The 15,000-nt window shown below is 48.3% G+C and overlaps 2 protein-coding genes and 1 non-coding gene across 3 annotated transcripts in view; 2 read left to right on the top strand and 1 right to left on the bottom strand.

Moving 5' to 3' along the window:
- The window catches only part of LOC125288921 (cyclic nucleotide-binding domain-containing protein 2-like), a 6,678-nt gene extending 5,788 nt beyond the window's left edge, over positions 1-890 (top strand). The window contains exon 10 of the mRNA XM_048235628.1: positions 553-890. Within this exon, the coding sequence (XP_048091585.1) occupies positions 553-736 (184 nt within the window). The 3' untranslated portion in view covers positions 737-890. The remainder of the gene's footprint in view (positions 1-552) is intronic.
- A 417-nt stretch (positions 891-1,307) lies between these two features.
- On the bottom strand, positions 1,308-1,380 carry trnar-ccg. Its single transcript has one exon. It is a non-coding gene; the product is annotated as a tRNA-Arg (tRNA).
- An 802-nt stretch (positions 1,381-2,182) lies between these two features.
- nbeal1 (neurobeachin-like 1) overlaps positions 2,183-15,000 on the top strand; it is a 71,175-nt gene continuing 58,357 nt past the window's right edge. The window contains 3 exon segments of the mRNA XM_048235711.1: positions 2,183-2,314; positions 3,164-3,691; positions 14,876-14,967. Coding sequence (XP_048091668.1) covers positions 3,641-3,691; positions 14,876-14,967 — 143 coding nt within the window. The 5' untranslated portion in view covers positions 2,183-2,314; positions 3,164-3,640.

Genomic DNA, 15,000 nt, shown 5'->3' with positions numbered 1-15,000 from the left:
CACGTAGACTGAACATCAATGAGTTCAAGCAACTGAGAACTTTCTTCAGCCGATGGGTTTTTGTGTTTTAGCAACTGAGAAAAACTAACTCATTTGACCAAATGCATAGTAGGTACTGTGTGACTTGCCTTTGTACAGCATCATAGTACATTTTTCTTTTGTGTAGCCTAGGGACACCTAAAGAACTTTTTTTGCAGCAGAGTTTGGCCTGTGCGAGTCTTTACGGGGCAGCCGCGGCCTACTGGTTAGTGCTTCGGACCTGTTGCCAGTTCGAACCCCGACCAGTAGGAATGGCTGAAGTGCCCTTGAGCAAGGCACATAACCCCTCACTGCTCCCCGAGCGCCGCTGTTGTTGCAGGCAGCTCACTGCGCCTGGATTAGTGTGTGCTTCACCTCACAGTGTGTTCACTGTGTGCTGAGTGTGTTTCACTAATTCACGGATTGGGATAAATGCAGAGACCAGATTTCCCTCACGGGATCAAAAGAGTATATATACTTATACTTGAAGGGTCTAACCTGTGCGCTTTTCTCCCATAATGCTCTCTGCTCTAGCGACGAGGAGCTCTGCACCGTGCTGCTGCGGCACCAGGGATGGGAGAGGTTTAAGGTTGCTGTGACGATGGACGTGTTGGCCTACTGCCCGCAGCGTGACCGTGGCACCATGCCCACCTCCCACATCAGAGCCAACCACAAACCCCCCGCTGGCCAGTCCACCCCCGGCGGGAGACCCACCTGAGCTCACACACCACCATGCCCAGGGGCAAACACACAGCCGCGGGGCAGAATGCTGCAGAGGATGCTTGCTTGGTCCCCTGCATATCCTTGGAATGTATCGCTCATCTATAGTGGAAAATGCTTTTATTAAAAAGTAGCATTCAGCATTCTATATGACCTGTTCTGTATTAGCAAAAACCAGCAAGACTTTTTTTTTGTTATTGTTTTGATGCACAAAAGCATAGAAAATATTATAACTCACAGATATATGTAAGGAGACGTAAGGGCTCGATGATCATGTCCTGGACATCAGTAATGTCCAACTGGAAATGTGGTCAATTATTAAAACTGAAATAATAATTGATTGAAAGGATTAGACTACAGTGTGCACACTAATATTTCAACAAATCATCCCACTGCAAATGAGCAGCCGTCAATTTCACCAGCATCAACACCCAGTGGAAAGGCCGAGTGATTATGTCTGTATGTGCAGATGAATCCACAGTTTATGATCTCTCATGCATTTTCTGTTGTTAATCCAGTGCTTCTACTGTAGGCTATATTACAGGAACCATTATTATCCTATAATAAGTCGACCCAGGTGGGACTTGAACCCACAATCCCCAGCTCCGGAGGCTGATGCCTTATCCATTAGGCCACTGGGCCCTGCTGTTGAAGGGGTGTAGCCTATCCATTGTTTTAGCAGGTTCTCTGTAGCCCCCTACTGCTAAATTGAGAGAGTAGCCTATAGCCTATGACTGGATGACTGCGTCTTGAAGAATTAATAGAAGAAACTCCGGAAACTAATATATTTATTTATCTTTTTAAGCAGCAAAGTTTTCCTACATATTTATTTAAAACAATTATTCATCTTTTATGTAGGCTACTGTCAATGGTTATTTTCAACTGTTGCACTGCCTCGATGAGGCCAGTAGATGGTGCTCCCCATCACTGTTAAGGCAAATTACTTCAGCAAAGTAGACAACGAATGTAGCCTAAATTCCAAAATATTTAAATGCATGAGGGAGATTTAAACTGTCATTATAAGCCGTTGCACTTTTCTCGAATGCTACAGTCTCGACCTACATTTCAGTGAGGCCTACTGGAGAAGAGGGTTCTGCTGCCAGCATTGCCTGAACAGTGGACAAGAAACTGCACAAGACAAAACACAGGGGCGTGGTGGTGACGCTGCATCAACTTCACTACTGTTACATTCCATACGAATGTTTCAATAAATAAATTATTTATCCTACACTTCACGCAAGCAAGCAAGATAAACCAAAGAGGCTTGGCCCATTAGAAGAACAGCCAATCAAAATGTAAGAGAAGCGTGGATCCGTCACAACCAAGACACGCCCTTAACTACTCGTGAGCTCCGAGCTCCACATCGGCAACGTAAAGGAATAGCTTACTGTCGTAAAACCTGACTGGAAAAAAAATCAACAAACCCCTCCTGCCTCTGCTGTTGCGTTGCTGCTGCTGCTGGTGAAGTTTCCTTGTGAAATTGCCCTCTCATTCGATGTTGACGGCATTAACGAGTAAATACCTGGATGTCAGGTTGGACAGTGGTTGTTGAATTTCGGATGAACGAGATCTACTGGTGAGTGATTCACAACTGACTTTTGATTACTTCAAAATGTGTTGTAGTGAACGACATTTCGAGACGTTTCTTGCTTTTTGTTGATGAATGTGCACTTTCCTCGTATAACACAGAAAAAAATGTGATCTTGACTTCTGTGACTATGAGGAGGGGCAGCCTTTTGAGATTCTCAATGTGACAATATTTTCACTGTTCCGATCAAGTCACAAAAATAAGCAGGCTATCTCATATGCCTGAACTAGCGAGCATAACTTCGAAGTACTTTTGATAACTTGCAGTGAACGGCCAATTAAAGCCGTCAAGTCGCCTCAAAGTTTGGAGCACGGGTTTCTATCAGACTTTCCCAAATCGAGTAACGTTAACATAGGTTTAAGAATAGCTCAGTTTTGTAAAGGTAACGTTAACTTGAGAATCCTGTTGGCTACAGTTGACTGGACAAAGCTATAGTAGGCTAGTAACCGATGATGGATTTCAAGTATTGCTAATTATTTAAAGCCTACAGCTTTGCATGTGAGATGTTCAGTGTTTGGCATTTGGGAACTTTTGTTATGGAGTTGAACTGGTGCTGTGGTCGTTTGTTAAGGGAGTTGGTGAGCTGCCTCGTCGGTGATGTCATTCTTTCACGGTTATTCTGGAGGATTGTGTTTCTGCTCACTGAATAAGGCCTACAGTACTGTCCTCTGGATTTTGGGGACTTTATTTTAGGAGGGAGGGACGGGTGTGAGCGTTTAGTTCAGACCACAATTGTCGTCATTCATTCACTCGCTGTTGTGCATCTTTGTTGACTCATCTAAACAAATTAGTCTAATGGCAGGCTGTTATATTGCTTGTCATTGTCGTTTTCTACAGGTTGAACACCAGACAGCGGAAGAGGAAAGGAGATATTCAAATCCCGACGGACCGATCGGACTTCGAAGTGCCAGTTGAACGGTGGCAGCCAGTTGAGCAGGAAACACAACACTACCTCACATCGCTCAGTCACCTGGGAATTCAAGATGGATCGGTGCGCGGAGAACTTCTCGCTGTTAGCACAGCCTGCCTACCACCTCAATCGGAAATAACACATTGCTGCCGTACCAACCAAACTCAACTGATCTGCTCGTTGTCGAGTACATTTTCATCGTTTGGGAGACGCATTTAGAAAACACTTTCCTTGGCTATTTATTGCTGTGGTTGGGTGATCATCGCCAGCTGATGTGGCACCACGTCCTTGCTGTATCTGCCAAAAATTATTCCTTCAGAACAATGTGGGGCCGTGAGAAGTGAGGGACAGGATTGTTATCTAATAGCTGCCTACATGCTCGCTGGAGCCGCGCATCTAGCAGAATGGCATCAAACGAGCGGTTGTACGAGGTGTGGATGCTCTACTGTAACAAGGTAACCAATAACCCTCTCTGTTGTGTCCGATTTGCACTGCGAAACGAGTTGACGCGAAGTGTGTGTGTGTGTGTGTGTGTGTGAGCGAGAGAATGTCACCAAAGCAGTAACGTTAACTGATTGTGGCTCTGGGAGCGTCCTTGTCACTGTGCTCGCTGGCATGACTTGCTGTGGGAAACTTCGCTGTACACCCCATCAAGGCTTACGTTAGAGGGATGAAATACCATTCCATCATACAACGAAGGATAGTCCTCCATCACCTCCATACACAACACAATACACACACACCTCAACATGTCGAATGACATACGACTCCGCTCACTACGCTATACTGCATCCCTGTCGTGTAGGCTGTAGGTGACTGCTGTACATTATGCTTGTATTCAGCATCGCCATTCCTGAGAGCCTGTTCTAATGAGTGGTGATGGCCTGTCCACGGGGCGAGCGGCCAGTGAATCGGCAGCTCCGTTCATTGACTAGGGAGAGACAATCGGATTGACAAGTCAGAGTCTCGAGGAGCTCTCGAGGTGCTCACGGGCTTCAGTACATGGTGACCGGATGACGTAATGGAGGGCGAATGTAATCGGGTTTGGCTCGAGCGCTAATGCAGCTGGTTGGTCGTTCTAGCCACACGGGGTTATTTTCGGATGCACCTGGACCGAAGAAATATGATCATAACAATTGCTAATTATTGTGCAATTAGTCATTGCACAATGACCCCCAATACACAGCACATTGTCTCATGAGGAAGCTTCTCCAACACACATATTGCACACTGCCCTCTCCCCACATACACAGCACACTATCCCATCTCCCCTGTCATCCCCCAACACACACACCAAGACCCCTGGCAGTTGGGTTAGCCCCCTTGAGCCGTGGATCTGCCCAAGGTTTCTTCCTTGGTAAGGGAGTTTTTCCTTGCCCCTGTTGCTCTTGGGTGCTCCTTGTTGGTGCCCCCACCCAATCCCAATCCTCCCCACCTTTTTATGCAGCCCTTGCCACTTAATCTACTAAACCCCTCTTCTACTGCACTTTTTTACCCCATTAATGCACAAATAGGCTGACACCAGACATAATTTCACTGCATTTCTTACTTCCAGTAACTATATGCATGTGACAATAAACTTCCTTGTACCTTGTACCTTGTACCTTGTACCTTGTACAACAGCTTGTGCCGCTGTGCATGTCCGCAGATCGAGTACCTAATACAGCCGAAGTGCCATTTAGGCATTGGCCACCTGGCCAGGGATTTCCAAAGTAGTTACCAATTTAAGACATGCTGAGAATAGTCAAACAAAGGCTTTAAGAAATTGTTCCCTTAGGACTGTTTTAGTAGCTACACTGTTTTTTTTTCTCGCCTAAAGACTTTTGTTTATCCTGGTTCTGATTTAATTTCCATGTTGGTTGATCCAGTCTCACGTTGTTTGTGTCGGGTTCTACTCTGTGCCTTGAGGATTTGTCTCGTTCCCCTCCTCTTTCACTTGGCCTCTCCTCTCCGATAGAGACGGGAGATTGAAAAAAACAAAAAAAAAAACAAAGAAAACAACTCCAGGAACGAGGCTGTCTCCACGTGAGCGGGCCCAAGTTACATATTTGCCAAATAAATCCCTGGCAGGGCCCGTTTCCCCTCCCCGCGCACGACCGGGCCGCCGAAAAGCAGATAAATCGTTCTCTGGAACAGTTGTCCACCACAGAGACAACGCGGCTGATTTTCTCCAGATTTATTGCAGTTATGCAGTTAGTGTTTCTGGCAAACTAGAGTTTACAGTAAATCTCCAGGTCATCTTAAACAAAGTTGTTTGTCTGAGTTGCAGTTAGTCCTTGAATTTCCCCTTGGGGATCAATAAAGTATCTATCTATCTATCTATCTATCTAGTTGTGTGAACAACCTGTCTGCGCAAACACACACACACACCTCACTCTTTGTTGGTTTGGCAGGTTTTGTCTGTGCTCTGACTTGTGTGTGTGCTTGTTGACTTGTGTGTGTGCTTGTTGAGCATGTTTGCTCTGTGTGTGTTCGCCATTCCTTCTCAGCTGTAAGCCCTTGCACAGCTACCTGTAAAAATCTTCACATTCTTCTGTCACACACTGTGTGTGTGTGTGTGTGGAGGTACTCCATGTATGTTAGGGTTACATTTGACTTTTGAGAGATGGTTAAAGCCAAATGTGGTCGCCAAGGAACTCTGCACGTCATGCCCATCTTTGCTTAAATTAAATCAGCAGGGGAATGTGTGTATACATGTGTGTATGTGTGGTCGTGTTTGTGAGAGACTGTTTGTGCACGTGTGTGTGTGTGTGTGTGTGTATAGGGGGGGGGGGGTTCATGCACGTATGTGTGGTGTGAGGGAGACAAAGAGAGAGACTGGACAAGAGTGGAAGTGTGTGTGTGTGCGCACGTTTGTACCCGTGTGTGTGTGTGTGTGTGTGTGTGCGCACGTTTGTACCCGTTGTGTGTGTGTGTGTGTGTGTGCGTGCGCACGTTTGTACCCGTGTGTGTGTGTGTGTGTGTGTGTGCGCACGTTTGTACCCGTGTGTGTGTGTGTGTGTGTGTGTGTGTGTGTCGCTGCACTACGTTTACACGCTTGTGCCGTGTGTGTGTGTGTGTTGCGTTTGTATCCGTGTGTGTGTGTGTGCGTGCATTTGCACCACTGTGTGTGTGTGTGTGTGTGTGTGTGTGTGTGTATTTGCACCAGTGTGTGTTTGTGTGTGGCTTCCAGTGTGCCCAACCTGTCCTGTGCCTCTCTGACTAGCCCTATTGTATGACTCTGTCTCTGGTTTCATGACTGACTGGTCCTCAGAGCAACACTGATATGGGAATCCCAAAGCCAGCCTACTGCAGCTCCTGCCCCCCCTTCAGCATTCTCTCTCTCTGCCTGTCTCTCTCTAGTCGTTCCTACCTCTCTACCTACATCTCCCTGTCTCCCTTCCTTGCCTGTCTCTCTCTGTCCCTGTCTCTCTCTCTCTCTCTCTCTCTCTCCCCTCTCTCTCTCTCCCTCTCTCTCTGACTCCCTCTCTCTCCCTCTCTCTCTGACTCCCTCTCTCTCCCTCTCTCTCTTTCTCCCTCTCTCTCCCTCTCTCTCTGACTCCCTCTCTCTCTGACTCCCTCTCTCTCTCCCTCTCTCTCGGTCTCTGCCAGGAGCTCCTTGCTCAGCTGTTGCATCAGACTCCGGGTGACCAGGCCTCAGCGCTGGTTAACCCTCTGTGTGGTCTCAGCGCTGTGTGTGTGTTTGTGTGTGTGTGTGTGTGCCCTCGCTGGGCAGCTCAGCGCTGTGTGTGTGTGTGTGTGTGTGTGCCCTCGCTGGGCAGCTCAGGGCTGTGTGTGTGTGCCCTCACTGGGCAGCTCAGGGCTGTGTGTGTGTGTGTGTGTGTGCCCTCGCTGGGCAGCTCAGGGCTGTGTGTGTGTGTGTGTGTGTGTGTGTGTGTGTGTGTGTGCCCTCGCTGGGCAGCTCAGGGCTGTGTGTGTGTGTGTGTGTGTGTGCCCTCGCTGGGCAGCTCAGGGCTGTGTGTGTGTGCCCTCACTGGGCAGCTCAGGGCTGTGTGTGTGTGTGTGTGCCCTCGCTGGGCAGCTCAGGGCTGTGTGTGTGTGTGTTTGTGTGTGTGTGTGTGTGTGTGCCCTCGCTGGGCAGCTCAGGGCTGTGTGTGTGTGTGTGTGTGTGTGTGTGTGTGTGTTTCCCACATACACACACACACACACACACACACAAACTTTGCATTTCCCAGCCAGCTCAGGGCCAGCTCAGGGCCAGATCGGGCCACACCCCTCCAAGTCCGCCGCTTACAGCTTGGGTCAGCTTGATTGGTCAATCATCAAACCAGGAGGCTCACCTGCTCCAGGTAACGCTTTATGGGTGTGTCCTCCACTCGCCCCTCATTGTGTGAGATGACCTTTGACCCATTTCAGTGTGCGTTCCTGGAGTTGGTGTGTGTGTGTGTGTGTGTGTGTGTGTGTGTGTGTGTGTGTGTGTGTGTGTGTGTGTGTTTGTGTGTTTGTGTGTGGCACAAGAAAACCTGTCAGATGAGTGAGCAGGTGAACTAAGCCTGACTCTTACAGGTAAGGAAACCGGCTCTACAAACGCACCAGTGCAGATAACAGACTGTATACAGTACACTGTCTACTTCAGCCAGCCCGGCAGCATACTGACTCAAGTCTACAGACTACCAAACTACACTCTAAACATGGAGCCTGCAGGTCTCAAACCACATATTCCATTCGGACAGTGTATACCACAAACTGCCCACCACCACACCGCTATATAGACTCTGAATAACACACACTACATAGTATGCACTGTAGTAACAGTGCCGGACTGCACTAGTTGTATGCACTAGGATTTCCCGACTACATACTGCTAGCTGTGTGTGTGTCTGTGTCTGTGTCTGTGTCTGTGTCTGTGTCTGTCTGTGTCTGTGTCTGTGTCTGTGTCTGTGTCTGTGTCTGTGTCTGTGTCTGTGTCTGTGTCTGTGTCTGTGTGAGTGAGAGAGAGTGTCGGGTCCCTGAGCACCACGTCGTCAGCGTTTCCCTGCCCTGGTGGCCGGCCGGCCGAGGAGAGTTTTAAGGCCTTTTCCGTCTGCTGTGTCATGTCCACATGGATCCGTTTCCTGTTTTTCACGACAGCAGGCGGGAAGACCTGGCTGTTCACTCATGACCTTCAGCGGAGGGCAAAGGTCACGGCTGTTGGCGACATTAAGCCTTCGTCTCTCGTCTTGGGGCGGCGTTCCTTCCACACACACAGCCAGGGGGAAACAGACTGGACAGCATTAGGCCATTAACTGAGCTTCTGGACCAAGTGTTTATTCAAATTCTCAGTGGTGAAAGCTTGGATTCTCTGACCGAAATATCTGCAGGCTGTGTGTATCCTGATTTGTGACATCTGTGTGTGCGCTGTCATTACAGTGTCGTACACATTACACCCCCACACACACACACACACACACACACAAACACACACCTGCACACTTATACTGTAGCCTTGTTGATGATCCTTTTATCCTTTTCCAACATGTTCCTACAAGTATGAACAGCACAGTGTAGCCTAACATCAGAAGGACCCTGGAACAATCCAGGATGTGACATCATAGTCACATGACCGGTTGCCAGTTCAGCCTTGTATTCCGGCAGCGGTTGTGGGGACCATGTGAGATAATGTGTCATAGACCAGAGACCTACTACACGCTGCAGAATGCCTGCCAGACAGACAGGACTCCTGTTTTGTGTGTGTGTGTGTGTGTGTCTGTGTGTCTGTGTGTGTGTGATGCAGCTATGTTTTGTTCTTGTTCTAGCCGCCTGTTTGCTTGTCTGTGTATAGTGCTCATGAAACACACACACACAGACACACACACACACACACACACACACACACACACACACACACACACACACACACACACACACACACACACACAGAGGGACAGATGGCCACAGGCTATGTGAGTAGGAGGGGGTGTGAGAGAAGAGAGAGATTTATCAAATGTGAACGAAGGAGGAGAGGGAGAGAGAGAGGAATAACGAGAGAGAGAGAGAGGGAGAGAGCAGACAGAGAGAGAGGGAGGGGGAGAGAGGAATAGAGAGAGAGAGGGAGACAGACTGACAGGAAGAGAGAGGGAGGGATAGAGAAACAAACGAGGGATTGAGAGAGAGAGAGAGAGAGAGAGGGAAAAGTGCTGTGTTGTGAAAAGGGCTCACATTTTTGGCAGAGCAGCTTAGTAGAGGCACTGACTGCAGCTTGCCGGTTTACTTCCTGGTTACAGCCTAATCCAGCTCGCTATGAACACACACACACACACACACACACACACACACACACCAGCCCTTCATTATCTCCCTCTTTTCCTTTATCTGGCTCATACTCTTTCCTTTTATTATCTACAACCTTAATTGCTGATACACACACACACACACACACACACACACACACACACACACACTACACAGTGAGCTTGTTAACAACAGAAGAGTGTGTGTGTAAAGGGGTGTGTATATGTGTGTGTGTAAAGTGTGTATATATAGCTCTGTTGCAGACTGAGAGGGGACTTAAGAGGACAGAGGTCAAAGTTCAACAAAGACTGATCTAGCACTCACTCCACTAACCATGCTCGTAAACACTGCCGCAGTACACACACACACACACACACACATATTACACAGTGAGCTTGTTAACAACAGAAGAGAGTGTGTGTGTGTGTGTGTGTGTGCACTGCGGCAGTGTTGACGACGAGCATGGTTAGTGGAGTGAGTGCTAGATCCCCTCTCAGTCTGCAACAGAGCACCCCTTTACACACACACACACACACACACACACACACCCACCCCTTTACACACAGAGGGATTCATCAAAGCCAAAGCTGTATCACCTCTTCCAGGAGCTTATGCTTTTCATTTGGTCTGTTTGTTAGTCCGCCTGTCAGCAGGATGGAGCTGAAACTACTGGCTCATTTGTCATGGACCTTTTGTAGAGGGTTGTTGTCTGGTCAGAGGCAGGACCAAGCCATTACAGTACAGAAGGAGCTGATCTGAATCATGGGCGGGTCCACTAATGATTTTACACTCTCGTTAACATTTGGCCTGGGAGGAGGTCAGCACTCTCCAAGTACACACACACACACACACACACACACACACACACACACACACACCCTCCTAGTGTTCTATCTCTGTGTTGACTCTTTCCTCCTCTCGCTTTTCTCTGGTCATGCTCTCTCTCTCTCTCTCTCTCTCTCTCTCTCTCTCTCTCTCTCTCTCTCTCTCTTTCCATCTTACTCATTCTCTTCTGTTTGCTTTATAAATACAGCGGGTGACGCGATGATGTCACTGGGTTTGGGTCAAGGCCACACCCCTGCCCTCTGTGCTCCAGAAATACACTGAGGACAGTGATGTCACCAGCTCAGACACACACACACACACACACACACACACACACACACACACACACACACACACACACAGAGAGAGAGAGAGCGAGCAGTCACCCTCTCCAAGGCTGATGCATCAACACACACTGCTTCTCTCTCTCCCTCTTTCTTTGGCTCTCTACCTCTACCTCTCTTTCGTCTCATCCACCTCTCTTTTTTCATCATCTCTCACTTTCATTTTTTCATCCTCTCTGTACCTCTCTGTTGCCCCTCATGTCTGTCTGCTGTATTTGTCATTGGATTGGTGTGTTTGAGGGCCCTGTGCTGGTGTGTGTGTGTGTGTGTCTGTGTGCGTGTGTGTAGTTGGTGTGTTTGTGCACACACACACACCCACACCAACCCTCCACTCCCCACCAGCACAGGGCCCTCAAACACAGGGATTTAGGTATTCTCATCTGAGTCTGCAGAGTAAAACATGGAGGTATGGAGGGGGGGAGAGGAAGCACTTGGACCCCCATACGGCGGGTGACATGATTCTGGTTGAGGGTGACCAGAGGATGCCAGGGAGTATGTGAGAGAGAGAGAGATTGATATAAGACACTCAGAGAGATGGAGAGAAGAAGAGAGAAGAAGAGAGGAGAGAAGAGGAGAGATGGAGAGAAGAGGAGAGAAGAAGAGAGGAGAGGGGAGAGAAGGAGAAAGGAGAAGAGAGGAGAGGAGAGATGGAGAGAAGAAGAGAGGAGAGAAGGAGAAAGAAGAGAAGATGGAGAGAAGAGAGGAGAGGAGAGAAGAGAGAGGGAGAGCGAGATTTGTGTGTGAAAGAGAGAGAAGGCCCCTGGAGTGGAGCGAGGGATGAACTAGGGAGGAGGAGGAGGTATGCTGTTGCAGCGGGACCACATCTCATATCGCTACGACAACCACGCCTGTCTAGCAATTCAGGAAGTGTGTGGGACACACACACACACACACTCTGACCTCATGTCATTTAAGAATGACATATAGCCAATGCACTTTATATATATATATGTAAAGAGAGAGAGAGAGAGAGAGACGTACATGTACATATACTTGCATACACACACCCTCAACCAAGGGCCTTTAGTTGGGTTTGTGGCCTTCTAAACTCAGAATGTATGGGGGAAGGGCTACATTCTAAAGAGAGAACGGGGGGGCAAGAGAGAACGAGCAAGGATGCAGGGCAGAGTGTGTGTGTGTGTACATGTGTGAGAAACAAGAGGGAGGCAGGGAGGGAGTGTTCTGAGCGTAATTAAATTTATGCTCCCAGACCCATACAGAGGTGTGTGTAGTGTAATTATGAGCCATGAGGTGGTGGTCGTGGTGATGTGTGTGTGTGTGTGTGTGTGTGTGTGTGTGTGTGTGTGTGTGTGTGTGTGTTTGTGATGCATGCCATGAGGAGGTGGCGAGGTGGGCAGGGTCATGTGGTGAGGTCATGTGATCACGGCGAGGCGGAGGGGGTCAGGGGGTGAGGTCACATGCCGGGCATTAGAGCGCAACTCACACTGGCCAATCAGCTTGGACACACTCCTGTTACCATAGCAACTTCAACTTCTTTCCCACCAGTCAGATGACCAAGTTATGAAGCAGAGTCCTTGGGAGCAGCAGTGTGTGTGTGTGTGTGTGTGTGTGTGTGTGTGTGTGTGTGTGTGCGTCAGAGATGGAAAAAGTCCTACCATGTACAGTATTGTTTCTACCTGTGCATTTAACACAGGTGATCTCACTAATTGGCTCATCTACCTGGCTGAGGAGTTGTGCTTACAAGATTCAGCTGATGTAGTGAACGCTTCCAGCAAATATGTGGAAGGACTTTTACTTTCTGAAGCCAGACTTTGTGTGTGTATGTGTGTGTGTGTTCGTGTTGTCATGCTTCTTATGGAGTAATGGAGCAATGGTGTGTGTGTGTGTGTGTGAGAGAGAGAGAGAGAATGTGTGTGTGAGAATGTATGTGAATACATTGCTGAAAATGTTTTCATGTGTCAGTGTGAGTATGCAAGTGTGTGTGAGTGTGCCACAGACCGATAAGAATGAGTGTGTGTGTTTGGGAGCTAAGGACAGGAAGAGGAAGAAAATCTGTAGATGAATTTGCGTTTGAGACTCTTTGTGTGTGTGGGTGGTGTGGGTGTGTGGGTGCGTGTTTGTGTGTGGTGTGTGGGTGCGGGTGTGTGTGGGGGGGGGGGGCGTGTGTGTGTGTGTGGGGGCTGGGCCTGTGTGTGTGTGTGTGTGTGTGTGTGCGCGTAATCATGGTCAGTATGTCCTGTCCTACATGCCTTGGTGATGTGTGTTAGTTGTGCTGCCTGACCAGGGAGGCCCAAAATAAATAGGGTGGGTCCCTCCACACACACACACACACACACACACACACTGAGGCTGGTCCCTCTGCCTGTCGCAAACCTCAATGGGTATCTGTGTGCCAGGGAACAGCTGGAAGAATGGGGCCATTCTCCACACAAACAAACACACACACACACACACACAAATGCACACAAATGAATATGCTCACACAGTCTTGTTTTAGTGGGAGAGTTCAGAGTTGGAAAGCTGAATAATAAATACACCCACATAGCCACAAATTATTTAATCACAACACGTTACCAAATTGTTGCATTGTCAAGCACGCACACACACACACACACACACACACACACACACACACACACACACACACACACAGGCTGATTGGATCAGAGCATGTGGAATGCCTGAGGGCTTATTTCCTGTTCTGAATCGTTCCGTTCAGGTTCTCAGTGGCACAAGCCACTTCCTCTGAAGCCATTCAGACATTGTGCTCGTTTCCCTGACCGCAACACACATTGTACACACACACTGATTCCAAACACACACACACACACATACACACCTCTCTGCAGCACACCATACCAGCATGGAACACAAGGTCATTCATATACTATACTACAAAAGGTGTGTATGTGCGTGTGTGTGTGCACAATCCAACATCATACACTACATCATACAATATGATGCAGTGCCCTCCTAAAGGCCTACGGGACTAGGATCATGGCTAGGCTAGGCTAACCCATTAGCCCTACTGCAGTTAATGATCCTGTACTGAGCATCTCTCAAGTCCTGAAGTGAGATCTGAGGTCTCGTTCGAAATCCTATTTCCCCATAGTTCTAATTATTCTGCCACACACATGCACGCGCACACACACACACACACACATACACACAACCTAATTATTCTGCTTCCTGAGAGATAAGATAGGATTTCACAGATTGCAGATGCCTTTGGTGCGGTGCTATGGATCTGCATGGAGCCATGCTGCGTCGGCACACACATGCACACGCGCACACACACACACACACACACACACACACACACACACACACACACACACACGTCTCTGTGGCAGAACTACAGATCTGTATGGAGCCGTGCTGTGTGTTTGCTGCAGGCATGATCGTGCAGCTGCGGTTCTCTCTTACACACACACACACACACACACACACACACCCAGCACACACACACACAGAGTTTAGCCTCCAGTGACTGATGGGAGATTAGCAGTATAAAATGAGCATTCTTGGTGGGAGAGGAAGGGAAAGCACTTGCAGGAGAAAGATCAAGGGAGAGAGAGGAAGAGATTTTCATATTTTTGTTATTTTCATTGTCGATGAATCTGTCGATTGATTTCTTGATTTATCGGTTGGTTGTTTTGGTTGATAAAACAGTGAAAAAACGTGTTTCCCAAGAGCCCAAGATTATGTCCTCAGATGTCTTGTTTTGTCCACAAGATCCACAAGATATTTAGTTTGCTGTAGAAGTAAAGCTGAAATATTCAAGTTTAAGAAGCTGCAGTCAACGAACTTTGAGGTATTTTCCTTAAAAGTGGCACAAACCGACCAGCACAACCAATTACCAGGATAGGTGTTGATTCAGGGATTGATACACACTCACAGATAGATTGGTGTGTGTGTGTGTGTGTGTGTGTGTGTGTGTGTGTGTGTGTGTGTGTGTGTGTGTGTGTGTGTGTGTGTGTGTGTGTGTGTGTGTGTGTGTGTTTGTTATCTTTTTAAGTACGAGGAATGTGGAGATTGTGGCGACTCCTGTGACTTCTGCGGGCATCAGGGACCGAGCCAGACACGCACACACACACATCTATCTGGCCTTAGGTTTCTAGACACCTTGATTACCCCCACTCATACTTACCTGACCTGAGCTTCCCACCACACACCCACACACACACACACACACACCCCTAAGAACTGGTTCCTCAGACAGGACTGGCTTCTGCTCCTTATCAGTGCAGTCACCGTAACTCAAAGTCTTTTTTTCTCTCTGCTCTGTTTGCCCCTCAGAGGGACCCAGACTACCTGAAGCTGTGGCTGGAGATCTTCATCACCTCCTACGAGAGATGTCTGGACGTGGACTTCGAGAAACCGCCCAGCAGGTGAGCCCATTGGTCGCTGGGGTTGTCAGTCAC

This window comes from Alosa alosa, chromosome 23 (assembly GCF_017589495.1).
Source record: "Alosa alosa isolate M-15738 ecotype Scorff River chromosome 23, AALO_Geno_1.1, whole genome shotgun sequence".
Classification (NCBI taxonomy): domain Eukaryota; kingdom Metazoa; phylum Chordata; class Actinopteri; order Clupeiformes; family Clupeidae; genus Alosa; species Alosa alosa.
This window is presented reverse-complemented; position numbering and strand designations above follow the sequence as displayed.